We start from the raw sequence: 27,735 nt of genomic DNA, 5'->3' as shown, positions 1-27,735 counted from the left end.
ATCATCAGAATACCTTAAATGAAAGACACAAAGCTATCTCATTTCTCAAAGTGGGAGCCTATTTCTTTCCTCAGAATAGATGAGAATTAAATGCTAAATAAGTAATAATTACCTAGGCTATTGTAATAAGCTAAAATAATTCAATATTAACCAAAGGCAGTTTAATACACGCTGTACAAAACTCATTCATGGAAACAATCCATTTAAAGTGTACCCTCCCACCAACTTATTGTAAAAACCTTAGAAAAATATATATTTAAAAATAAAACTTAAAAAGTTAACCCATCCTGTATGTTTTCATCTTGTAAAACATGCAAAAGTATGTGAAAGAATGATGTTTGGCAAATCATTAGCCTTCAATATTATTTTATCACTTTTTGCTAATTAAATAAAACAAAAACAGCACTCCTACAATTACAACTAACCTAATGGTAGACATTTCAATGAGTCTACCTGAATAGGAAACAAGAAGACACCAGCCAAGGCTCCACTACAATGTTCAAGAGCTGGGAGAACCAAGGCATCCATATTCACCTGGGGTTATCAAGCTTGGCATTGTCTGCTTTTCTTCAAAATCCTTGAAATAAGGCAGGGAAAGTGGGAATAGATATTCTATTCCCAATTCCAGAAGAAGGCATCCCAGTCCAGCGCTGAAGGGTCAAAATTTTAGGGGGAAAATGCAAGGAAGCTTTGTATTATTTCTTGATGTGAGAAAAATCTATTGACTGTATGCTGTGCAGATGATAAATTCAGTGAAAAACTTCAAATGCTGTTCACCTGGGGCCAACGACCGATGGCTAAGAAATTCATTGTGACAATTTTCTTCATTGAAGATCAACAGCTCAGAGAAGATCATTTAATTTCTCCCCAGGAACATATAGCTTTGCCTTTCAAAGAAGTAAATTGCTTTTCATTCTTTGCTTTCCAGCAACATACACCACTTCTGTGTGATTTGTTAGCTTTGCAAAAGCCCACCCGATAGATCCAAAAGGTTGAAGATACGCTTTTACTTTTGTTAAGACCAGGTGTCACAGCATGAAATGTTACTTTAGATGTACTCTCCACTCCTGGAGACTGGCATCTATGGGATTTAGGGTTGGATTCCAGAGTTCTGGAGAACTGCAGGCGCTGGTCAAAAAGCAGTGCAAAGACCACCAGCTCAATTATTACCAGAGCTTGGAAGCAATGCAAAGGGAATTCTACCAGGACTGAAGACTGATTCACCAGTTGAGAAGGAAATTTTACATATACTACGTAAGTGTGCTCAGAAAAGCAATACCCGCACAGGTTGCACAGTGACCGAGTCAGCAAGGAACAGACCTGGTTGAGGTTGTATGGCTGCCTAGGACAGATCAGTTCCAATGTTCTAGGCCTTTTTTTTGAACCAGTCACCAGGTTGATGAGTATTCACAATAGTATCAAATTGGACTTTACCAGATTCTTTATGGAGACATGTTGGTTTAGGCAACTCAGGACCCTGTCCCTGTACAATCCCCAAGTGAACCATCCCTTATGAAGGTATTTCCAAATGGATTCACTCCAATGATAAGCCTTAGCTCTATCATTTTCTTACACTGTGCCAATCACAATGGCATTCAACAGAAAACAAAAATTGGAGAATATAATGGGAATCGGGGAAGAGTGTGTCATTTTTGGAAATGTGCTTTGTGAAGTAGTTCAGTGTCTCCTGATAGGAAGAAGGATGCACTCCAGGAGGTACACCTACAGCCCACCACAGTGCTTTTTAATAGAATAATGAACGATGGAGGTACCAAAAGATCACACTTTGATGTGAGCACTATCAAATGCTGAGTCAGAGGATAAAACTGACACCTGAAACAAGTAACATATATGACCCATCACACTGTGGTGAGAACTAAGTTCTGAAATTATAGTGTCAAATGGGTGTGGCAAGTTGAGCTGCATAGTTCTGGAAAGAAGGCTAAGTGAATGGACACCATGAGAAACTGGGCAACAATTTCAAACATCCAATAGAGGGTACAATTAACTATCTTCATGGTGTTATGAGAGATGGCCATAGAGTTGGAAGGGGGTACTGACCAGGAGGTGAACTGAAGACCTTTGTATTCACCTTTGGAACCTCACAGGATTCTTGTAAGAGGTTGCTTTAGAGAGAACTCAATTTGTTCCCATTCATAGCTAGTGTCCTTGAAAAAGACTGTATTAGTTTTTACAGGTTTCAAGAAGCAGAGAAGGACATTCCAGGAGCCCAGAATCTAAGACCATCACCAGGTTAATAAGTCTTTGCAAAAGTTTCAAGTGCTCAGTTTGCAAACGTGACAAAAATGGAAAGAAAAACTGGAATTTGGAGTTACAGTGCTGAAGGATTACATAGCCATTGTGAAGTTGTATGATGATCAGAGGAAGTACAACAAAAGCAAAAGTAGCATACGGAACCCAAAGCCCATAATACAGATCTGCCTGTGGTGTTGCAGGCTGAGGCAATTAAAAGTTCCAAGGTCAAGAATACAGAGCCATTATCTCTGAAAAATTGTCCCGAGTATAGAAAAAACGGGAGGAGAAAAAAAGTCTGACGTCTAAACACAACAACATCCAGATATAACGAGCCAAATTCTCTGCTGGTGGAAATTGGTGTGGGTCCAGTGAAGTCAATGAACAATTTTTCAAGGCAGCTATGTTTTAAAGTTAATGCAGCTATGCCAATTTATGCCAACAGTAAGCATGGCCCAATTTTTTTAACCCTTTTTATCAGGGGTCTGTGGGTAGTAATGTTAACACTATACAACAGACTAACGTTATTTATAGTTGCAAACAGAAATAGCAGATTTAATTATATTTGTTTTAGCAAATAATTATGATTTACCTAGATGCAAGGGGACCAAATGAATTCCAATGTGGTTCAGTTTTAGGAAAGTGCTTGTGATAATGAAATCTGATGTGCTGCTTAGCATACATTTTATTTTATTACTGCTTTCTTAAAGAAAATGAAGCTGTAGATAATTAATGTCAAGCCTCTTTAAAAATTGTATTTCCATTTTAGACAGATTTTTTAAAACAATAAGTCACCCCGAATGTGACCATTCTACTAGTGGTCCTGGACTATCTGTTGACTCTCAAGAAATCGGGTCTCTCTATCAGCTCGTTAAAGGTTCACTTAGCAGCAACTGCAACCTTTAATCTTTAACCAGCAGGTAGAAGAACAATCAATTTTTTCTCATCTGACCACAAAGAGGTTTCTCAAGGGCATACTGAACCCCTTTACCGAACCCAGACTTCCCACTCCTCAATGGGATCTCAACCTGATGTTAAAAAGACTGACTAGACCACCATTTGAATGCATGGCCACTTCTTCATTAACTCATCTTTCAATGAAGACCGTGTTCCTGATCGCCATGACCTCAGCAAGAAGGATATGGAGAGAGAGGCCCTGATGGTGCATCTCCGCTTCACTGTGTTCTTCCCTGACAAAGTCACTCTTACACCACATCCGAAGTTCACTCCCAAGGTGACTTCAGCTTTTCATATAAATCAGCTTATTCAACTTCCAACCTTTTACCCTAAACCTCATCAAGATAATAGGGAAACCATCCTACATATGCTCAACGTGTGGGAGAGCCCTGGCATTCTATTTGGACAGAACAAGAGTTCTGAAATAAATCTCTGAGACTCTTTTTTCTGTTGCAGATAGATCAAAAGGTGCAGTGATTTCAGCTCAAAGGCTCTCCATATGGGTCATGAACTGTATCAAGCTCTCTTACCATTTGCATAATGTAGCACCCCCATTTTCAATATGCACACACTCTACGAGATTGGTTTCCTTTTCTGTTGCATTCTCCAAGGATATCCCTATATCAGCAATCTCCAGAGCAGCTACCTGGGCATTTGCACATATCTTTGCAGAACATTATGCGATCCTGGGAAGTCACTGCTGACACCAGATTCAGTGCCATGGTACAGATAGCGTTGGTACCGGAGGTGGTTGTTACGGCCAAAAGGCTTGCACTGATGGGTTCAGAGATGCGGACCTGGCAGTGAGGTCTGCTGGTGCCAGGTGCACCAGAGTTGGTACCAATACTGATGGCCGTAACAACGAAGCCTTCCCCAGGGAAGATCCCTTATGTTTTTCGCGCCCCCATGGTACTTGTGCTTCTTTGCCCAGACCCATCAGATATTTGGGCAGCCCAAACTTGCTGTGTGTGCTCGGTAGTGTGCATGTCCTGGGCACCAGCTTTAAACAGCTTCGGTGCCATCAGTACCGATGATACTGATGGAGCTATACATGGGGACTCACAGACCTTTTCTTAGAGACCTGGTGTGAGTGGCTTGTCTCTCTGGGCTCACCCCCCTTCGAAGTACAGGGTTCTGGTGAGAGTTCCCACCGGGACTCCAGGGGTTGAAGGGCAAACTCCATGAGTAGGATTTTGAGTCTCTGCTCTTTGTCTTTCCTGGACCTGAGCTACAGTTGTTGACATATGCCATACTTTTGTGGAATGTGTTTCTCTCCAAGGCAGCAAATGCACTGCAGGTGTCCGTTAGTCACTGGGACAGATTAGTTGCAACTGAGGCACTTTTTGAAGACCGGGGAGCCAGGCATACCTTTGTCCAGGGGGTTCCCCCGACAGGTGTTGGTAGGAGGCAAGCCCTTTCTTCTTTTATTTTATTTATTTATTTATTTATTTAAAGGCAGGACCAAACAACAATACAAAGGAAGTAACAAATAAAAAAGGCTTCAATGGAAGCTAAAATTAGCAAAGGGAGTTAACGATGGACCGCTCTAGCTCAGTCTCTAGCCAGGGGCGGTTAGAAGGAACTGATGAGGGATTTCCCTGCACGCTGTGTAGCCTCTTGAGGGGAGCAGAGCAAGCACAGGTGGGATGGACTGATACCAAATTTCTCCAATCAGCAGCACAGGGACGCAGACACACCTACATCACCAAGGATCTACAACCTATCCTGAAGGACGACCCATCACTCTTACAGATCTTGGGAGACAGGCCAGTCCTTGCTCACAGACAGCCCCCCAACCTGAAGCAAATACTCACCAGCAACCACACACCACACAACAGAACCACTAACCCAGGAATCTATCCTTTGCAACAAAGCCCATTGCCAACTGTGTCCACATATCTATTCAGGGACACCATCATAGGGCCTAATCACATCAGCCACACTATCAGAGGCTGGTTCACATGCACATCTACCAATGTGATATATGCCATCATGTGCCAGCAATGCCCCTCTGTCATGTACATTGGTCAAACTGGACAGTCTCTACATAAAAGAATAAATGGACACAAATCAGACGTCAAGAATTATAACATTCAAAAACCAGTCAGAGAACACTTCAATCTCTTTGGTCACTCGATTACAGATCTAAAAGTGGCAATTCTTCAACAAAAAACCTTCAGAAACAGACTCCAATGAGAGACTGCTGAATTGGAATTAATTTGCAAACTGGATACAATTAACTTAGGCTTGAATAAAGACTGGGAGTGGATGTGTCATTACACAAAGTAAAACTATTTCCCCATGTTTATTCCTGCCCCCCATACCCCACTGTTCCTCACACGTTCTTGTCAACTGCTGGAAATGGCCCACTTTGATTATCACTACAAAAGGTTTTTTCCCACCTGCTCTCCTGCTGGTAATAGCTCACCTTACCTGATCACTCTTGTTACAGTGTGTATGGTAACACCCATTGTTTCATGTTCTCTGTGTATATAGATCTCCCTACTGTATTTTCCACTCAATGCATCCGATGAAGTGAGCTGTAGCTCACAAAAGCTTGTGCTCATATAAATTTGTTAGTCTCTAAGGTGCCACAAGTCCTCCTTTTCTTTTTGCGGATACAGACTAACACGGCTGCTACTCTGAAACCTTAAAAGAATATGACACATAAGCAAGGAATTAAGAGTTTTCAACTCTTATGCAAGCTAATGTCTAGTCTAAACTGTTTAGCATGCTAAAGCAACATAAGGCCAAATGCTAATAAGAGTGAAAAATGAAAAACAAAAAAACCCCCAGCATTTGTACCTGCAAATAGACTTACATGAAGAAAGATCATAAAAATATTTTTTCAGGCATCACTATTGAACCTTTTAGTCAAAATTTGGCCCATCAAATCTAAGCAAAATCAAGTTCTAGGTCAATAAAAAAATGAAAATTGTTAAAATACTGGTGTAAGCCACAATGGTGAGTTTTACCAAACTCAAAAGACAAGAATATATTCCCTCAAATCCCCAGGGCTGGCATAAAAAACTGAGACATAACTGTGTAGTAGATGAGACATTATACACACGGAAGAAGAATGCTAATTTTTGACAAAATATGGGACCTTTGCAGTATACTAACTATGCCAAGCTGTTCTTCATAATCTAAAAATGTTACAGGTTGAAACAAGCTGTTGTTGATGTGTATTGTCAAGGTTCCTTCCCCACTCTGAACTCTAGGGTACAGATGAGGGGACCTGCATGAAAGACCCCCTCAGCTTATTCTTACCAGCTTAGATTAAAAGCTGCCACCACCAAAGTGTTACACAAAGAACAGGGAAAGAGCCCACTTGGAAAGTCTTTCTCCCAAAAATCTCCCCAAGCCCTACACCCCCTTTTCCTGGGGAAGGCTTGATAAAAATCCTCACCAATTTGCATAGGTGAACACAGACCCAAACCCTTGAACAAGGAAAAAGAAATCAGGTTCTTAAAAGAAGAATTGTAATTAAAGAAAAAGTAAAAGAATCACCTCTGTAAAATCAGGATGGTAAATACCTTACAGGGTAATCAGATTCAAAACATAGAGAATCCCTCTAGGCAAAACCTTAAGTTACAAAAGGACACAAAAAACAGAATATACATTCCATTCAGCACAACTTATTCTATCAGCCATTTAAACAAAACAGAATCTAATGCATATCTAACTAGATTGCTTATTAACTCTTTACAGGAGTTCTGATCTGCATTCCTGCTCTGGTCCCAGCAAAAAGCATCACACAGACAGAAAGGACCCTTTGTTCCCCCCCGCCCCGAGCTTTGAAAGTATCTTGTCTCCTCATTGGTCATTTTGGTCAGGTGCCAGCGAGGTTACCTTAGCTTCTTAATCCTTTACAGGTGAAAGGATTTTTCCTCTGGCCAGGAGGGATTTAAAGGTGTTTACCCTTCCCTTTATATTTATGACATGTATTAATAGGCAATAGGCCTTTCACAGAAACTCAGAAAACAATGAAGGGCATTGCTGTATTTTTTAGATATGGCTCAACAGCTACTGGACTGACATTACAAACTGCTGATTACCAGTCCATGCAAAATGCCAATCTACAAAAATGTTGGCAGCATCATGTCACGCCTCAGCCTTTGAGTCCCTTTACCAGCTCCCTTTTACCTTCACATTAGACAAAAACTCTAGTCCTTATTTCTAAATCTTTCACAATTTAGCCCCTCCCTGCTATTTATCCAATTTCTTATCCCACCATTCCGTAAACTGTTCTCTTTCCCCTACCAATAACAGCAGCCTTTTTCATCTGCTTATCTACTTCCCTCACAAACACTTTTTTCCATGCTGCCTTTTATGTATGGAACAACCTGCACAAATGGGTTTGCACCGCCACTGCCCTGGTGTTCATTCAAATCCCTTCTCAAGGCCTGTTAGTATTGTGACACCCAGGTAAACTGCCTAGTGATAACAGCTAAGGAAGTAAATTGACTGTTAGAGATTCACTAGCAGTTCATCCTCTTTTCTTGTTAATGAAAGCTTTGAAGACTCCAAACTGTACACTTAAGATTATATGCAATTTTGTGTTCCTGCTTCTGTCACCACTCCCATCATTGTGTTCTATATCACATATTGCATCTTTTCCCTATTTAGAGTGTAAGCTTACTAGGGCAAAGGGTGACTTTCACAAATATACAGTGCCTAGCATGGCAGCCTCAATAATAATGCCTCTTCTGTGTGTATACCTTGACTGGTTGTCAGACTCCTAAAGCAAGTCTTGAATGAGCTGTGTTGCAAGGCTATGAATTTGCTGAGTTTTATATGTCAGAAACAATGACTATGACATGTCTCAGATTCAGACATACCTGAGGCCTGGTCTAAACCTAAAACTTAGGTTGACCTAGCTACATCACTCAGTTTTGGAAAATTAAAGCTACAGGAAAATACTGCAGAATAAAACTGACACAAAATCAGCTGCCTTCCCCTCCAAAGAACCTGTAGAAGTACAGTAATAGTAAAGAAGAGCAGAATAAACAAATTTAGTAATTAAATTTGTAGCTACTGTTTTAAAAACACAGTATAAACAAAAAAGTAATTATTAGCCTTTTGTATTAAAAAAAACCCCCTATATACTAGAAAGAAATAAGCAAACCTAAATCCTACTGTGCTCTTAAGTTCTAAGATTTAAGACATAGATTGCAACTTTAAAATAAAAAGAGCACATATTTTATACTGCAGAAAAAAAGACATGCTACAAAAGCCATCAAACTTACCTAGGGCTTTACATGCAAAAACGGCCATTGAACTCTGAAGTCTGTCTGGTCTGACAGCCTGGACCACAAGGACCTTAAGATAAAGTATATTCAGTAAGAGTCAAGTATATTAGAAGAGCTATTAATACATAGTACCAATTCTAAACCTGAACAGCAGGCTTACAATAATATAATAAAATAAAATCTTTTGGGGGAAGAGGGAAGATTCTTCTTAAAATAACTGAATTTTAAATGTTTTTTCGAGAACAGGTTTATCGACTTTTGATATATAATTATAAATCATCTAGTAAAACTATTCCAATTCAAATATAAACAGCTAACATAACTGTTCCTTTTGGGTGCAATTCATCCCTGTGTAGACAGCTGCAGAAGCACTATGGATCACCTAAATTCTCCCCACACTAGCCCAGAAAGGCTTAACAGGCTCAGGTAACGTGTGAGGACACATCTGAGAAAGAATTAGGGTTGATAGGCAAGCTTTCATTGAGAATGGAGCCCAGCTGGGCATATGCAAGTGGGACTAGTATAAGGCCAAGAAACAAGGACAGAAGGGGCTGCAGTGTGGAAGCCTTCAGTCACTCTCTGGGTTTAGAGAGGGAAAGGAAGAAACCCAGGGAGCCAGTAGAAGCCTTGGGATCCTAGCCCTGAAGGAAGAGTTTACCCAGAAGGGTGATGGAACAGAAGCCAGATAGAGACATAGTAGGAAAACATCCAGGGAAACGACAGCAAGCCTCGGGACAGTGGATACCTTGGTTTCTGATTTCAGGGTCCCTGGGCTGGTACCCGAAGTAGAGGGCAGGCCCAAGGTCCCTACCTGCCACTGGATAAATGGCATTGTCTTGAATTGGAGGACTGAAATCATACCCAATCAGCCAGTCCAATGAGATTTTTATGGAATGGGAAAACTATAGTGAGCTGGCTAGAGGGCCAAGCCACAAAGAGGGAGCATTCTGAGTCACGAAGGAGAAGCACTGCAACTCTGGAGTGTGAATGAAACATGGAAAGGGGTATCAGACCAGGCAGAGCTATTCCCCAGATGCAGTCACGAGGAGGTGCCCTAATGGTGTATAGTGAACCCCATTACACACCTGAAAGGCTGGAACTGCTTGTCCAGTAAAGAGAGTGCATTATGTGCGTAGTTAGAGTGACAAACTCCAAGATTAGCCTTACTTTTGCTAATTTGCGCATGAAATATATTTGTCTTCTTAGCTGCTAATGTTAGCATCTTGCTGCCCTTTGATTTGTTAGAGCAGAGTTCAGCATGCAGAGGTAACTCACCTTGTGCAGTAACTGGATTTCTTCTATATGCGTGTCTCTAAGGGTGCGCTGTGTCAGGTGCACGTGTCCTCCATGCCTCTTTTTGGAGATTTTTTGTAGCAGTGCCTATTCAGCCCACATATGTGCCCTCCACCTCTTCATGCCCTATACCAAGGATATACAGGGCTATGTGGGCAAACTGCCCTCAGTTTCTTTTCTACTACAAAGTCCCACAGAGGAAACTCCAAAGCAGAGAGGAAATGGGGCTGGTAGTGGAGCACTCATAGGGACACATCTCAAACAACTATAGTTACTGCATAAAGTGAGTAACCTCTGTTTTTTCTTCAAGTAGTCTCCCTCTAGGTGCTCCACTTCAGATGACTTCCAAGCAGTATTCTCAGCAGAAGGAGGTGGCTTCCATTACTGAAGACAATACTGCAGTCCTGAGGACAGTATCTGGTTTAAGAGAGTGAACTAATGCACAATGCTTGGAAAAGATATGAATTGAGGACCAAGTAGCCACCTTGCAGATCTCAACAATGGAAACGTGTTTAAGCAGTGCTAGAGAGATGAACAGAGATCTCATGGAATGAGCTAACACCCTAGAAGGAGGTTGTACATCAGCAGATTCATAACAAGAAGTTATACAACTATAAATCCACCTCAGAAGTCTTTGGGTGGAGATTGCAGCCCCTTTATATTTCTCAGCAATGGAAATGAACTGGCTAGTAGACTCTGTAAATGATTTTGTTCTGTCGAAACAGAAGGCTAATGCCCTCCTGATGTCCAATGTATGGAAAGCTGCATCCTCCCTGGTATGGTGTGGATTTGGGGGGGGGGAAACAGAGAGTTGAATAACTTGATTAATGTGAACTTCAGACTATACCTTGGGTAAAAATGTAAGATGCAATCATAATGAAACTTTGTCTTTGAAAAACAACTGTAAAGGGAGGGTCTGCCATTAAAGCCCTTATTTCCCCAACTCTTCAGGCAGAAGTGATGGTCACCAAGCAGGTTTTCTCATTGATAGGTGAAGAAGTGAACAGGTGGCCATCAATTCAAAGGAAGGTTTCATAAGGCACTTAAGAAAAAGTTTAAATCGCAAAGAAGCCTCAATCCTTTAATGAATCTGATCACTGTGGGGTTAGCAAACACCAAATAACCAAAAAAATGGAAAAATGGAAGGCCGTGAAAGCTGCCAACTGTACTCCAATTAAACTCATCTGGTAATTCTAACAGATAGTCAAGAACAGATGAAAGGGAAGAATGAATGGACAAAATATGTCAGAGGATAAACCAGTGGTTGAATCTTCCATTTCTGAAGGTAAACGGAACAGGAAGTTTGTAATCCCATGAGCCATGGAATAATCAAGCCTTGAGGTGAAGAAATCCGAAATTCTGATGGAGAGCATGAAGTGGTGTCTTGAAAAGGGAGGTGTGGAATGGCAAGGTGAGTCCAATAAGGGTACCAAGACTGTCTGTGCCACATTGGAACTATTAGTATGAGATTGGCTTTGCTTTATTTGATCTTGTACATCACTTGCAACAACAGGGATGGAGCCATAGACTGGGGCTAGGCTTCATGGGTCTTGGGTAAGCAGTTGGCAGCAGGCTGCCAAGTAGAGGGTTTGCGTGTGACTGCTCCTGTGAACCCTGTGGACTTTGGTTGAAACCCGTGGGTCATGACACTGGAATTGCTTGAAGTCACTAGACAAGGAGGATGAGGGAGATATCACAGCCTCACCTTAGTATGATGAGATATTGGTTTGTGGAGTAGTCTCTTTATCTGCTCTGACCTCTTGCTCCTCAAAGCTTTCCTCCTGCATCTGAGGTGGTTGAGGAGGAACAATAGGAACAGGAAACTGCCTGTCCCAACAGTCCACATGAGAAAGGCTAGGGGCTCTTGAGAACTGTTGTGGGTAGGCAGCCGAAGTGTCCCAATATTGGCCATGAGGGTAGTGTATGTGTGGGGGAAACGGGACCATAAGGCATTGGAGGTGACACCCATTGATGCTCATACCATGGACGAGAGCACAAATATGTCTGACTTGTGAGAAGTCCTTCTCTCTGTAGGAATCAGTAGGGAGCCATTATAATGATAGGTAGGGGAACCTTGGATTGAGATATGCAAGCCAGATGAGTTATCCTCTTCAATCTCCAGAGAGGGAGCCCTACCTGGCTTCAAAAGTGCTGGGGAATCAAGCCGTACTGGAGAGATCTATAGTTCCAGCAACTGTGACAATCTTGGTATTAAGAGGCACTCAATACTTTTAGAAGGGGAGACTCTGGTTCATTGGAGACATACAGATGTTTTGGAACATCTAAACTCCTGCGGCTCCTGATGAGTCAAAGAAGACAGAAAGGAATCTGCTTCACTGAGTCCCTTCTGGACTTTGGTACTGATGATGCAGACTGCCTGGAAGAGGGTCTAGTATGGAATGCTTTCATTTCTATGATACTGAGGGAGTCATATGTCTCAGTACAAAGGGTTGTATAGTTGGTATGGCCTTGCTCATAGTGGGGTGTTTTTCCTTGCGGCCTCGATCATGCTCAGACAGAATCAACGGTGGTTTAGGCACCAAAGTATGCTTGGAGTTGTGGCTCCTAGATAAACTCAGGATTTTGGAGGCAGTCTTGGTACCTGAGGAACCTGGAGCCCCAATGATACCTGACAAAAGACCCGAAAGCTCAGAAATGGTCAGTTTTAGTGGAGACTGAGACTTCTTCAAAACAGGCTCTGTGTAAGGAGAAGTAGAACTCCTGTTCTTAGAAACCATCCCAGTACCTTCTGATGATTAATCCTATGAAGGTCTGGGAGAATATGGTGCCAAGGTCAGCTCCCAGATTGCTGCACTGGGCAGCACAGTACGGGGAGGAGATGAGCAGCCCTCAGTGTTGAAAGAACACGTTAAAGACTATTTAGAAAAGCTGGACATGCACAAGTCCATGGGGCCGGATGCAATGCATCCAAGGGTGCTGAGGAAGTTTGGCTGATGTGATTGCAGAGCCATTGGCCATTATCTTTGAAAACTCATGGAAATCAGGGAAGGTCCCAAATGATTGGAAAAAGGCAAATATAGTGCCCATATTTTAAAAAGGGAAGAAGGAGAATCCGGGGAATTACAGACTGGTCAGCCTCACCTCAGTCTCCGGAAAAGTCATGGAGCAGGTCCTCAAGGTATCCATTTTGACGCACTTGGAGGAGAGGAAGGTGATCAGGAACAGTCAACATGGATTCACCAAGGGCAAGTCATGCCTGACCAACCAGATAGCCTTCTATGATGAGATAACTGGCTCTGTGGATATGGGGAAAGCAGTGGACGTGATATACCTTGACTTTAGCAAAGCTTTTGATATGGTCTCCTACAGTATTCTTGACAGAAAGTTAAAGAAGTATGGATTAGATAAATGGACTATAAGGTGGACAGAAAAGTGGCTATATCGTCGGTCTCAACGGGTAGTGATCAACAGCTCGATGTCTAGTTGGCAGCCGGTGCCCCAGTGGCTGGTACTGGGGCGGGTTTTGTTCAACATCTTTATTAATGATCTCGATGATGGGATGGACTGCACCCTCAGCAAGTTTGCGGATGACACTAAGCAGGGGGAGAAGTAGATCTGCTGGAGAGAAGGGACAGGGTCCAGAGTGACCTAGACAACTTGGAGGATTGGTCCAAAAGAAATTGGATGAGGTTCAACAAGGACAAGTGCAGAGTCCTGCACTTAGGATGGAAGAATCCCATGCATTGCTACAGGCTGGGAACAACTGGCTAAGTGGCAATGTTTCAGAAAAGGACCTGGGGATTACAGTGGACGAGAAGCTGGATATGAGTCAACAGTGTGCCCTTGTTGCCAAGAAGGCTAATGGCATATTGGGCTGAATTAGTAAAAGCACTCCCAGCAGACTGAGGGAAGTTATTATTCCCCTCTGTTCGACACTGGTGAGGCCACATCTGGAGTATTGAGTCCATTTTTGCACTCCCCTGCCCACTACAGAAAGGATGGGAGAAATTGGAGAGAGTCCAGCAGAAGGCAATGAAAATGATTAGGGGGCTGGGACACATGAATTAGGAGGAGAGGCTGAGGGAACTGGGCTTATTTAGTCTGCAGAAGAGAAAAGTGAGGGGGGATTTGATAGCAGCCTTTAACTACCTCAAGGGAGGTTACAAAGAGGATGGAGCTAGGCTGTTCTCAGTGGTGGCAGATGACAGTGGGGGAGCTCAAGGTTGGATATTAGGAAAAACTATTTCACTAGGCGGATGGTGAAGCACTGGAATGGGTTACCTAGGGACGCTGTGGAATCTCCATCCTTAGAGGTTTAAAAGGGATGGCTTGAAAAAGCCCTGGCTGGGATGATTTAGTTGGGGTTGGTCCTGCTTTGAGCAGGGGGTTGGACTAGATGATCTCCTGAGGTCTCTTCCAACCCTAATCTTCTATGATTCTACAGTGGACAGGGCATTAAACTCACTTGAAGGCTGATGTTCCCTGGCCTGGATCCAAGGCAAGTCAAAGAGAACACTCCATCATGAGGAGTTTCAGCCTGATCTCTTGATCTTTCCTGGCCCTGCCCTTGAGAGCTGTGTAAAAATTACATTTTGAGGAATGTGTGTGTGTGTGTGAAGAAGTTTACCAACTCTGCACTGATTAAAGAGTTGCTCTAGTCCCAAGAAACCACACCCCTTCACCTCTGCTGGGCATGCTTCAAGATGAGGGAGCATTTTAAAGGGAGTGACTCAGCTCAGTCTGGGCCGAGCGTGGAGGAGAGCAGTTAGGTGCAGCAGCTTCCTGCCAGAAAGCCGCCAAAGCTCCACATTGCCAGGACAGAGCCTCATAGCCAAGCCAAGCAAGTTCAATAAGTGTGGGAGCTGAGCGTAACAATTCACTGGCGCCAGCAGAAGAGATTCCAGAGACAAATCAGAGGGGAATGCAACAGACACCCCGAATCCAACTCTATGACGCCAGAGAGACTGAAACAAGGGTAGGAAGTGACCCAGGGAGCATGATTAGGGGTATCAGGCCCTGAGCCCTGTGTGAGGGCCACTGTTTCAAAGGACCCTGGACTGGAACCCCATGGAGTAGGGTGAGCCCAGGTTTCTCTATCATCCTCCCACTCTCAGCAGTATCCTGAATCATAGCCACTGAGCAAGGTGGTCTTTGGACTCTTGCCAGTGGGCAACTCTACCCCGAATCATAACTACTGGGTAAATCAACACTTGGACTCGCCATTAGGCGTTATGCCCCAGAGTATTGCCATTAGGCAGTACTGCCAGCTTGGACCACACAGCCGACCCCCATCAGCATGTGTCCCAGACAGCTAATACAGCTGACTGTTATAGCGTCCCAGCAAATAAGGGAATGCTTGAATCCCAATTATGCTGGCATACCCCTGCAAGGGAGAAAAACAGCACCCTCTGGAGGGAAGTTAGGGGAAAAGAAAAGAAAAGAAAAGAAAAGAAAAGAAAAGAAAAGAAAAGAAAAGAAAAGAAAAGAATCAAAACACTATACTGAATTAAACTACACACTAATAAACAACTAAACTAGACTAGAAGGCAATTAACAGTTAAGCGGACATGGTAGATACTCTGTCTGAAGCGAAGGCAGTTGAGAAGGAAGTGACGGAAGGTTGCCCACGTAACAATATATATCCTTGGCACAGGGCATGAGGAGGTGTAGAGTGCAGGGCAAATGGGCACTACTACCAAAAATCTCCAATCAAAGTTGCACAGGGTGCATGCACACTGAAATGGATAGAGGGACACTTGAATTGGAGCATCCATAGGGACATTAGTTGAAGAACTATGTGTTTGTCATGAAAAACAAACTAATATCATAACTGTATACCATCATTTCCTGCAGCTGGAGTTTAGTGGAGCACACCTCCTCTGTTGGGTGAATTTTTAACAGATATAAAGCTATGTATGTTAGTCAGCACTGACTTTGTTATACTAATGTGCCTGTTCTCAATGTGTTTTTATACTAAAATAATCAATTTTGAAAGCATCTCCGCTTGGTTTAAGATAAATAGCACCTGTAATCTCTTTATTCTGAGATACTTCAACTATGAACCTCTACATTACACAAATGTTTTTATTACCAAAAATACCAAAAACCAACCCTATAAAGCACATATAGTTGATTCACCCAGTCCCCTTGTCTTTCACACTTAGGCTGTGATGCATATCAATTCAGTCCAAACCAACAAAGGTGTTTTAGGTTCCTAATTCCAATGAAATCAATGGAAGTTAGAAGCCTAAATACCTTTGAGGACCTGAGCCTTCCCTACTAACTATCCTCATAAGGATCTTTCACAGGTAGCTTCCTGCATTCATACATTATGATGTATGCTTTAAAGTTCTCTACACTGGTGGCTCTGGGACAGACTGTCAGCCACGCCCAGTTCAGTTTATAGTTCCTTTCCTCAGGGCTCTGTTTATTCTCCAACACAAAACAAAAGGAAATGTAGAATAATAACAAAAGCAATAGCCTTGTTCTTGGCTGAGATTGGGGAGCCCTCTGGCCTTTGGTAACTAACTGGTCTGGACCTCACTGGCCTAGGGAGGCCCATGGGACCTCCTTGCAGCCTTCTCCTTGTCTCTGTCTCCTCCTTCTCACCCCTGTCTCCCTCCAGTGGAGATGGGACCCTCGTTTATATCTTCCAATTAGGAATCAGGCCCAATCACTGGGTGCTCTTCAGCTGATTTCCTCCAGAACAAGGACAGCTGTTCATTGGAGCCCCTGGCCTTTAAAGGGCCAGTCCTCACTGTTACAGTTACATGTACCCCAGGAATTCCCAAACTGTGGTATGTGGGGTACATGAGACATCTCGGGGCGGGGGGAGAGGACTTGGGAGAAATTGTGCAATGGTGGATTTTATTTATTAATCATTGCATTTTCATAATAGGCTGTTCAGACAATGCTTTAAAACTGTGGGAATTTGTTATATAAAATATGCTAGTTAATTTACTTCATGATGTATCAATGAGAACAGAGATACAGAGAGACGCTGATGTACAGAGCCCTCAACTCCAATCACCATACAACACAGGTTCAGTTGTCCAGCAACTGTCCAGTTTAGTTGACCTCAGAACTTAGTCAGGGTTTTGGGGTTTTTTTTTCCAGCTGCACTATAACTATATTTGTACATAACAGTGAAATATAGACAGATGGCTAAAGACTGGCAGTATTAAAAAGAACACACAAAGTATCAGTGATGAGAAGAGTAGGGATACACAGACAACTGGTAAATCTGGAAGGGGGTAAGCAGGCAGCTGGCAGATCTGGAAGGGGGTACATAATAAGAAAAGTTTGAGAACCTCTGCCCTAAGGGTGTATCTACACTGCAATCAGACACCTGCAGCTGGACGATGCCAGCTGTCTCAGGCTCATGGGGCTCAAGCTAAAGGGCTGTTTAATTGAGGTCAGAGGGTCCCAGAGCTCAGGCTGCAGCCCAAGCCCAAATATGTAAACCACCATTGAACATCCCCTTAGCCTGAGCCCCGTGAGCCTGAGTCAGCAGGCACAGGCCAACTGCAGCTGTCTAACTGTAGTGTAAACATACCCTAAGAAGGATACACTATTTCTTAAAAGATACATCATGCAAGAAGCTAACCTCTGAGTGGGGCTTAAATAATTCTGTGCACATGGTTCCTCCCATCACTGTTGCGATACATTTTCACTACGTTCCAAAAGACAAAGATACCCTTTACACTCATCATACTGGTGTTTGAGGGGGTTTTTTTCTTTAGTTTTTTTTTTTAATCCTCTAGAAACTGTGATGAAAACACAATGGGATCATATGAAGTATTGTTCTGAATGTTATAGAATGAAGCGTGTTACTCAGATAAGAGCTTTTGTAAAATGGTTTGTTTATAGTTTATTCATAATTTCTGTGAATGCTGTTAAAAAAGTTCCCTTCTTCTTCTCTCTTTTTTTTTTGTGCTAGATACCTGGTGGCTGTTTTTTTGAAAGATGAATTCATTGAGATACTTAGGGAAAGCTAAGTGATTTATGTGCTCTGGCAGTAATTGCAGGATGTTTAATTTGTCAGAAGTACCCGACCATGGTTTTGAGAAGTAAGAGGCCTTTGTCATTCCTGCTAATCAAGTTTCTGTTGTTTACTGTGCATAGCAACATCTGGTGGCAGCACAACTTAGAGGAATTGGAAATAGAAAATCCATTGTAATCAAGTTTTCTATTTTCATTTGTGTTATATATAGCCTGTATATTTCTAAGGCACACAAGATTCCCTACATGCAGACTTCTGTATCCTGGTCTGGGTGGGAGGGATGGTCTTGGCTCTTAAAAATATTCTCAGCATACTTTACACAGAGAAGTCATGCACACTAGTGTACTGGCAAGCTCCCCAGGGCAAGGGCCATGTCCTATATGTCTGTATAACATTTACCACAATGTGGCCCTAAGATCTATTTGAGTCTCCACCTCCAGACACTACCACAATACAAATAACATGGGGACCAATAGGCAGCCAAGTAGATTTTGTATATTTGGGGAATCATAGCAATGGCTGAGCTGTTGAATGTGTTCTGTATGGTTCTTTGCAGAGGGTTACAGCTGACTGTGCTCTCCACAATGGCTAACTTTGCTTAAGGAGTTATCATAGATTGGGAAGTGGTGTGCCTTTCTTTAGGCTAAAATGGTTGCTAAGCCCCTTATTTTCATGCTAGGATCAAACATAACTATCTGACTCCTTATCCTTCTCCAAGTCCACTTCAACTCCATCTACCAGAATGCTTACTTTGGGAACTTGTCACTCTTCGTATGTGTTCAGAATCTCACTGGCAGTGCTTAGCATCTCACTGCATTGAGCTCTGCAGTTTTAAAACATTAAACCTTCAGACCTAAGCTACAAAAAATATTTCAAAAACACAATGAAGAGGGGTTGGGGAGAGATAATGAAAAAGGGCAAGAGGACCTTCTATAGGACAGGAGGCATTTATCATATAACTGTACACCTACAAGAATAGAGCCATTGCAAAGTATGAAAATAAATAATACACACTGCTAACAAACACTTTAGCAAAGCTTTGCTCAGCTGCTACCTAGTAATCTAGAAGTGCACACTTTATTAATGATGTTGATAGGCACCATCTAACTTTTGCCAGATGATATCTGTTGTTGTAATTCTAGAAGTGAACGATTTCCTCTCCCCTCACCCTTTAAAAATCTTTGGAAATTAAATGCAACTTCCCAACAAAAAAACCCACCCACCCTATTTCAATATAATATTAACACTGTACATTAAACATTTAAAAGTCTAGAAAAGCAAAAATCAAAGTAAAAATTAATGCAACGTTAACTCTGTCTCTTCTGTATGTACATTATAATATGATCATATGTTATTGTAGATACATAAAAAAACTCTATATAAGGTTGTAGAAAAATTTATATATAATCCTATTTTATCATCTGAAAACTAATACTGACAGCAGCATTATAATATTTAGCACTTACAGGATTTTTTTTATCATACTTTAAAGAACTTTTGCAGGTGAAAAAGTATCATCAGCTCCATTTTACAAAGAGGAAGACTTGAAGGGTAGACAGTTGAGAGACAGATGAAATTGTGAATCAATGACAGAGTTGGAACTAGAACCCAGTTCTCTTGACTGTGAATTCCATGCTCCTATTCACTGGATTGAATTGCCTCCCTAATGTGAATTCAAACTATATAAATAAAGATTTTTGTGCAAAAATGGGCAGAGTTCATGTTGCATGTTCAACCTTAACTGTTGCATTTCCTAACCTTTCAGTACTTAATTTGCAACCTTAATGTTGCATGAATGTAGGAGATTTTACATTTAATGTTGGGGTAATTTAATTATATCCGGCTTGACAGGCTGATAAATACTGCAAGAAGGCACCAGTGACAAGGAAAGGAGAGTATCACCTGTCTGGAAAATGAAACTTATACGTTTTTATGAACAATCTCCTATCCTAAAGCAGATGCTCAGTTTGAGTACTAACCCACCACCACATACATTAAAGACCTTGGTACAACGGTAATGGACATTAAAAATAAATAAAATTAATAAATAAATAAATAAAAAATGGACATTAAAATAAATAAATAAAATTTAATTAGCTAAACTAATCAGGATCCCGTTGAAGACAACATAATTTTAGTCAATGATTATTGTTAAACCAGGATTGAAGTCTAATCTCTTAATCGTGAAGTAAAATTGAGTTTCAACACTGAGAGAAGTATTTTCAAAACAATTCAGTATTAAAATATTACCTGTTGAAATAGGGTAATATTCTTTGCAACAATGGATGGAAAATCTTGTTCACACGTAGAGCTCTGAGAGAAAGTACGCCACAGATCTGCATCTTCAAAGCAGAGTGTCTGATATAGAGCTGGGATAGAGATCTACAAAGCAAATAGTGCACATTTAACAGTAAAAAAAAAATAAAAGCAAAAAATAAAAGCAACAATTTATAGCCTGACACATTCTCTGTATTATTTTTATTCTCTCTTTTTAAAAATATTTTTCGTTCCTTTCCCTTCCTCCATCCCAACTCAGTCCTTTCCATCACCAATGGATAATTTATTTCACTCAATGCATTAACTGTTCTCTGTCCCAACTGCTCCCATACCTACCCCCAATTGCTTTTGATCCCTACAGAAGGGAGGAAGTGAAAAATAACCAACATTGAAGTATCACAGTTCTAGCGTTCTGAAGCTTGTTAATTTATCTCCCTCATGAACTCTCAGCCCTTCCCTTCTTGCTGGTGAGCTTTATGCAGTAGGAGAGTAGCCCTAGATCAGCACTTCAGAGATTGTTACTTTTATTTCACCCCTTTCAGCAGGGAAACAGACTGTCGTAAGAGACATCAGCCCAAGAAAATGTTGGGACTTCAAATTAATATGAAGCTACCCAATCTGACCACTAGGGACCTCAAACAGGCCTCTAATGTTTGCATGGAAATTTAATATAGCTAGCCAATTTATGCATGCAAAATTGTAGATACTAATTTTTATTCTACTTATGAAAATACAGTCTTGCATTCTAGAAATGTGTATGTCAAAATGCTAAGTAATTTTTCTACTTCTAATTTTGAATATAGTTTAAAATAACTAAAACTGCAGTCAAGTTGGAAAATATTTAGTTTATTTTCAAGTCCATTTTAATACTTCCGAATAAATCAAGACCTTTCAAATTGATTTTAAATCAGATAGACAATACCTTCAGAGATGCTACTGCCCAAGTTCGTTCCTGTTCTATCCAAGATGGAATTTGGTCACGGATACCTCTTTGTGAATCCTGATAAAACAAAGCAAGCTATATATTTGTAAAATTCAAACCTACAAGTTGTTTAATAACTAAAGTTTCAAAATGAAAACAGATATGAAAACACTGGAAACATCCTTTACAAGAATCTTGTAATGGTGTTTTATTGATAAATTTATGAATAGTGTAGTAATGTTTGTTTATTATTTTTATTTTATAAAGTTATTACATTTTACTTATACAAGAAGCACCTCAGACTTGACTAGATTTAGTCCTCCCCCTTCCATCTTCACAGCAGATGAGTACTTCTAAAATATTGAAATCTAGATACTTTAATAATACATTAAAATAAACTTTACAATAATGTTTTATTGCCTCGTTAAAGCACAGTCATGATACACATGGACTCTTACGAGGCCACTGTAGAAGAATCCACAGGATTTATCTCAATTTAGGGCAGACTGCAGGAGATGTCATACTGAGAAAGGAAACAATCTAGTCAGAAATGTTCCAGTCTGGATCTTGACCTTTCTCTAAGACATCTGGTGTATACAAAGCAGCAAAAAAAAAAAAAAAAAAAAAAAAAAAAAAAAAAAAAAAAAAAAGATTCATTCAGGAACAAGATTTCTAAAATGTTGTATAGTTGACCATGTAGTGGGACACCATTACATGATCATGTAATGATATGACCCCCATTTCAATCAGGAGATGGATAACAAGCTCCTCCGTGCTCAACTGTTACCAGATAGACACACCTGCAGAGCCTACTCCAGCTGGAGGATGCAAGCTTTAAAAGAAGATGCTTGTCACAGGAAGGCACGGCAACTAGGAAGAAAGCTGCTGAGCCTCAGGAATAGATGGTCCTTGCTACAGAATGAAAGAGGAAAACAGTTGGCAAGCCTCTGTTGCCCACGAGACCTTTATAAGATACCTTATAGCATGTCCCCTTAAACAGGAGGAGGACCAGAAAGGGTGGAATAAAGCTCCCGAACAGGAAAAGGACTCTTAAAGGGGAAGAGACTCCAAAGTTTATGATCCAGATAAAGACCCAGCCTATCACAGTCCTTGCTACAGAATGACAGAGAGGAAAACAGTTGGCAAGCCTCTGCTGCCCACGAAAGCTTTATAAGGTACCTTATAGCATGTCCCCTTAAACAGGAGGAGGACCAGAAAGGTGGAATAAAGCTCCCGAACAGGAAAAGGACTCTTAAAGGGGAAGAGACTCCAAAGCTTATGATCCACATAAAGACCCAGCCTATCACAGAACACCATTTGGAGCAATTAGCTGCCGAAGGAATTTTTCCCTCCAGAGGAAAGAAGGTTTGACTGTAGTACTCAATAAAAGTGTTGATGGATGATCAGGTGGCAGTGTTACATATTTCCTCTGAGGTGACTCGCACTCTTTCTGCCCACCATAGCACCACAGTATGTGCTGAATAGATTCTGCTCCCTTTTTGGACTAGTTTCTGTAAACTTCAGTACTTCACAGCACGATCCACCTGGCTATTAAGTATTTAGAAGCTTGCAGACCTAAGCACTTTTAGTGAAAGGAAATAAATAAAGATGATGTTTAAGTAAATTCCATCTTAATGTCTCCTTCCACATCAGGAAGATGAGCTTCCTTTGGGCAAACCAAAGGAAAAATAATTCCTGGTAATGTATGGAGAACAGCGTTTATCCTTGTGACAGATGATTCTGAATTTGGAAGAATCTTCTCTTCATGGGCCAGTGTGTTTTAAGAGCATACATTTTGAAGATATTTCTGGCTGTTCTGCTTGTAACCAGGAAACATGGCATTAGAAGCCATTAGTTTGAAATATTTGGTTCTGACAGACTTTAGCCCTCTGGACAGATCCCAGATAGGGAAGACAAGATTTTGGTTTGGACAAATGCTGCACAAGGACATTTATTATTCTTGGATGATCTGCCAGAGATTTAGATGAGCCCTTGCGTAATATGCTATTTAGTGTTGGGTCATCAGCAATGATGGTGGAAGGTCTTAGATTAGGTCATTCTGTAAAATTCCAGAAGAGCTATAATGCTTGTTTTCTTGGGCTTGACTATCTTGACACCAATGGAAGGACACTGTCCAAATTCTTGCACAAGCCAATGGATAGACAAATGGATTCTTGCACAGGCCAATGGATAGAAACTCTTTGGAGTATCTATGAAGCTATGAAACACCATTATTTTGGAGGAATCGATTATCTTGTTTAGTACCCGTCATTACATAGCCAATATGTCACTCAGTCTGGATTAAGATGCAGTAGCAGGGTATAACATAGCAGATGGAGTGGAGATCCTTTATGACATCTTCACTAGGTCCAAATACCGTGGACTTCTTGGCTGATTTTAGAGCAACAACAATTGCAGTTCCCCCTCCCTTTTTAAAACTTCTGTAAGACTCATTCTAGTAGTAAAAGGGGGGAAGCATAGACAAGCAAATTCAGCTGTTAGTGGATGTTACTGTATGTTTCCAGTTATCTTGGGTGAAGAAAATCATTGGTTTTTTGGTGTTCTGACTGAATACAAATAGGTACCCTTGGTGACGGCTTAGCTCCCTGGATATGAGCTTTTTAGCTTTTTGGACTGTCTATCTGCTGAAAGCTTACCCAGTCCACTTGTATCATCAATATGCCCCTTTTATACTGATCGCTATTATTAGGTGAGGTGACCTTCTGCCCAAGAAAAAAAAGTTATTGTTTGACATTTAGATTTGCATTTCTTCTGCCCTATTCCTGATTTATATATTCCATGGTCATTGTGAAGTCTCACTGAACAAGAAAGTTCTCCTTTCTCAAGGGCTCCTGGAATTCTGATGAGCCATGCTGACCATCTCTAGGAAGTTGATACTGTTGAGAATTTCTGACGTTGATCATGTTCCAGGATGTTGTCCCACGTGTAATCCCCATCCTGGAAGACTGGCATCTGTGGTCAGGGTTTTGGACTCAAGATTTTGCAGTAAGAATGCTACCATACCATCCTGTTTCCACCCAGTGATAGGCTGAATGTTATCTTTATTTTCCTCTAAATCTCTAATTTGGAAATGGTTCCAGGTTTTTAAGAGTAATCCCAAAAACTCTCTCATGTGCAGTCTTGTCCACAGAATAATGTTTGAGGCCAAATGACCAAAGAGCAGCAGGTAAATATGGATGAAGGATACTCTGTTCCATAACACCCCGGACATCAGTGCCTTTGTTTTGTTAAGTCTTTCTTGTGTAGGAAATGTTCTGGTTCTCTTTGTGTTTATCTCGACTCCTCAAATACCTATGAAAATCCTATACTAGTGTAGCGGATAGGAGGGAAGCAGTAGATGTGATAGATCTTGATTTTAGTAAGGCTCCCACATGACGTTTTCTTAACCAAACTAGGGAAATGTGGTAGAGATGAAAATATTATAAATTAGGGGCATAACTGGCTGAAAGATTATACTAAAAGAATAGTTCTCAATGGTTCGCTGTCAAACTGGTAGGACATATCTAGTGGGATCCTGCATGGGTCTGTCCTGGATCTGGTACTTTTAAACACTTTTAATAACAACATGAATAATGAAGAGGACTATGTTTATCAAATTTGTGGCAGACACCAAGCTTCGGGAGGTTGCAAGGACTTTGGAGAACGGAGGAGAATTCAAAATGACCTTCTCAAATTGGTCTGAAATCAATATGATGAAATTCAATAAAGACAAATGCAAAGTACTACACGTAGGAAAGAAAAATCAAATGCCCAATTACAACATGGGGGGTAACTGGTTAGGCTTTAGTGTTGCTGAAAAGGATCTGGGGCTTATAGTAGATCACATATTTACTAAAAGCCAAAAATGTGATGCAGTTGTGAAAAAGGCTAATATCATTCTGGAGTGTATTAATAGGAGTGTTGTATGTAAGACATGGGAGTTAATTATGCCACTCTACTCAGCAGTAGTGGCACCTCATTCAGAGTACTGTGTCCAGTTTTGGACTCCACACTTCAGGAACGATGTGGACAGAGGAACAAAAATTATAAAAGTTTAGAAAATCTGACCTAAAAAGAAAGGTTAAAAAAAAAATGGGTACATTAGAACCTTATTTATCCAACCCTCCCTTAACCAGCCCTCCATAGTTACCAGACAACCAGGACTTTGGGGCCAGAAGTGAGTGATCTCTCCTCTGGCCACTAGGTGGCACTGCAGCATCACATTTTCGCACTCTCCGATTTACCTGGAATTAGGATTATCTGATCTGGCCCTGATCCCAATTAGATCATATAAACCGGGATCTACTGTAAGTTTAGTCTTCTGAAAAGAAGACTGAGTAGGGATCTGATAACAGTCTCCAAATATGGTAAGGGCAGTTATCAAGAGAATAACTGCTTAACTGTCCTCCATATTGGGCTGCATTAATAGGAGCATTGCCAGCAGATCAAGGGAAGTGATTATTCCCCTCTGTTCAGCACTGGTGAGGCCACATCTGGAGTATTGCGAGCATTTTTGGGCCCCCCACTACAGAAAGGATGTGGACAAATTGGAGAGAATCCAGCAGAGGGCAATGAAAATGATTAGGAGGCTGGGGCACATGAATTAGGAGGAAAGGCTGAGGGAATTGGGCTTCTTTAGTCTGCAGAAGAGAAGAATGAGTGGGGATTTGACAGCAGCCTTCAACTACCTGAAGGGGGGTTACAAAGAGGATGGAGCTAGGCTGTTCTCAGTGACAGCAGATGACAGAACAAGGAGCAATGGTCTCAAGTTGCAGTGGGAGAGGTTTAGGTTGGATATTAGGAAAAACTATTTCACTAGGATGGTGGTGAAGCACTGGAATGGGTTACCGAGGGAGGTGGTAGAATTTCCATCCTTAGAGATTTTAAAGGGTTGACTTGAAAAAGCCCTGGCTGGGATGATTTAGTTGGGGTTGGTCCTGCTTTGAGCAGGAGTTTGGACTAGATGACCTCCTGACGTCTCTTCCATCCCTAATCTTCTATGATTCTACGTACACTGAAGGTAGGCCAAGTAGTAATGGGCTTAATCTGCAGCAAGGGAGATTTAGGTTAGATATTAGGAAAACCTTTCTAACTGTAAGAATAGTTAAGTACTAGAATAGGTTTCCAAGGGAGGTTGTGGAATCCCTTTTATTGTCTAACCTGTTCTTAAAAACCTCCAAACACCTGTCAGGAATGGCCTACGTACATTTGGTCCTGCTTTAGTGGGGACGAGAGGGGAAGAGGGACTGGATAAGATGACCTTTCGAGCTCCCTTCCAGCCCTTCATTTATGATTCTATGAGATATTTTCAACAATCTCTTATTTAACTTTATTACAAATAATGTGATTGGGTCCTATGGGTCATTGGCTACAAAGTCCCTGGGAATGACGCTCTGATAAGTGTGCCATCTAAACCATGCGTCAGATGAATCCCTGGACTGATCAGCTGCTTTATTACCATTTTCAATAGCTTTGTCAACATCCTGGTGGAGGACAACACATAGTAATTGTGTTGATTTTCATAAACAAAAACAAAGAAACTGCAGTTGACAGAACCTTGACTTTGCATATAAGTCTCTGCCTATTCCACCTACATTAAAAGATCTTCTTGATACATAGCAGCAACAATAGAAGCTGCTCTCGCTATCCTCAGTTTTGTCTTCTTCAAGAACCTCACAAGCCTTGTGACATTTAGGATGATGAAGACTTCTAGAGATCTTTTTCTTACCATGAAGATTATTGAACGAAACTCTGAGAAATTTTGGTTGACGGACAAGTTCTAAATCTCAAGGAAATGGGAGAACTTCTGCAAGACAATTTTTTTCTTCTCATCATCTCTTGAGGTTGAAGAGAGAATAAAAAAGGGATGTGGAGGAGTCTGAAATTCCAGAGAATATCTGTATCACTTGTCTGAAGTCAACCGGAATTATGTCTGAAAACTGGGAAATTCTGCTTGTTCGGCCTATTTCTGGACTGAGACAGGCACTGCTGCAGTCAGAGTGATAGCTTGGATTGGAAGGAGAGACTGAAAGCATTCTTTGATGTGGGCTTCCCTATGCTATGCCAGGTCTTACCCCTGCAAAAATAAAAATCCCTTCCCTTGGTCCATCATTGTGAGTAACAACAAAAGAGCTTCTGACTTTATATTACAGCTGACAGTCCACCTCAATTTTGGGGGAGGGGCTAGAATTTGTGAAAAGAAGTGAAGATCTGGAATGCTTTGGGACTTTTTTTTCCTTTTGAGTTTGGCTTTTTGGGTTGTCCTTGGGAGGTGATTTCTCCATTGAAGGACTGGTCTCTTATCATGTGATGCTGTTTTGCCCCACAGCCTACATGGGGTAGGATCTTGAACCCCATATTCATCATCCAATATATAATCAGAGAAGAGGCCCAAGAACTTCGCTAAGAAATCCTTGAGAAGAGGCAGAGTCCAAAAAGACACTAAATTCCTTGACAAGTCAATCAATTATCCACATAAAAACCTGGGAAAGACCTTAGCCTTTGTTCCTTTAGATGTGGATTGGACCAAATGGTCTGGAGGGTTGGACTTACCCTTAAAGAGTCCTTGCTGGGTGAGTAAGCCCAGTTTGCTGAATCCAAGGACTGAAGTTGACTGACCAGCCCTTGCAGAGGTGTCTTTGGAGCAATCTCTACTGATGTGAGGATGACACAGAGGCCTCAAAATCCATTTACCATCCAAATCCCTTCCCCTCTCAGAGCAAGGTTAGACTCATAGACTTTAAGGACAAAAAGGACCATCATGATCATCTAGACTGACCTCCCACACATTGCAGGCTACAGAACCTCGCCCACCCGCT

At 41.4% G+C, this 27,735-nt stretch overlaps 1 protein-coding gene across 3 annotated transcripts in view; it reads right to left on the bottom strand.

The window, feature by feature from the left end:
- DYNC2H1 (dynein cytoplasmic 2 heavy chain 1) overlaps positions 1 to 27,735 on the bottom strand; it is a 402,215-nt gene that overhangs the window by 162,727 nt on the left and 211,753 nt on the right. For all 3 annotated transcript variants that reach the window (XM_038380308.2, XM_038380318.2, XM_043504200.1), the window contains 3 exons: positions 20,918 to 20,995; positions 19,969 to 20,100; positions 8,460 to 8,532 (listed from right to left, as the gene is read on the bottom strand). In XM_038380308.2, the coding sequence (XP_038236236.1) occupies positions 8,460 to 8,532; positions 19,969 to 20,100; positions 20,918 to 20,995 (283 nt within the window). The remainder of the gene's footprint in view (positions 1 to 8,459; positions 8,533 to 19,968; positions 20,101 to 20,917; positions 20,996 to 27,735) is intronic.

Source organism: Dermochelys coriacea, chromosome 1 (genome assembly GCF_009764565.3).
Source record: "Dermochelys coriacea isolate rDerCor1 chromosome 1, rDerCor1.pri.v4, whole genome shotgun sequence".
Taxonomy (NCBI): domain Eukaryota; kingdom Metazoa; phylum Chordata; order Testudines; family Dermochelyidae; genus Dermochelys; species Dermochelys coriacea.
The sequence above is the reverse complement of the archived record's forward strand: the minus strand, read 5'-3'. Positions and strand labels throughout refer to the sequence as shown.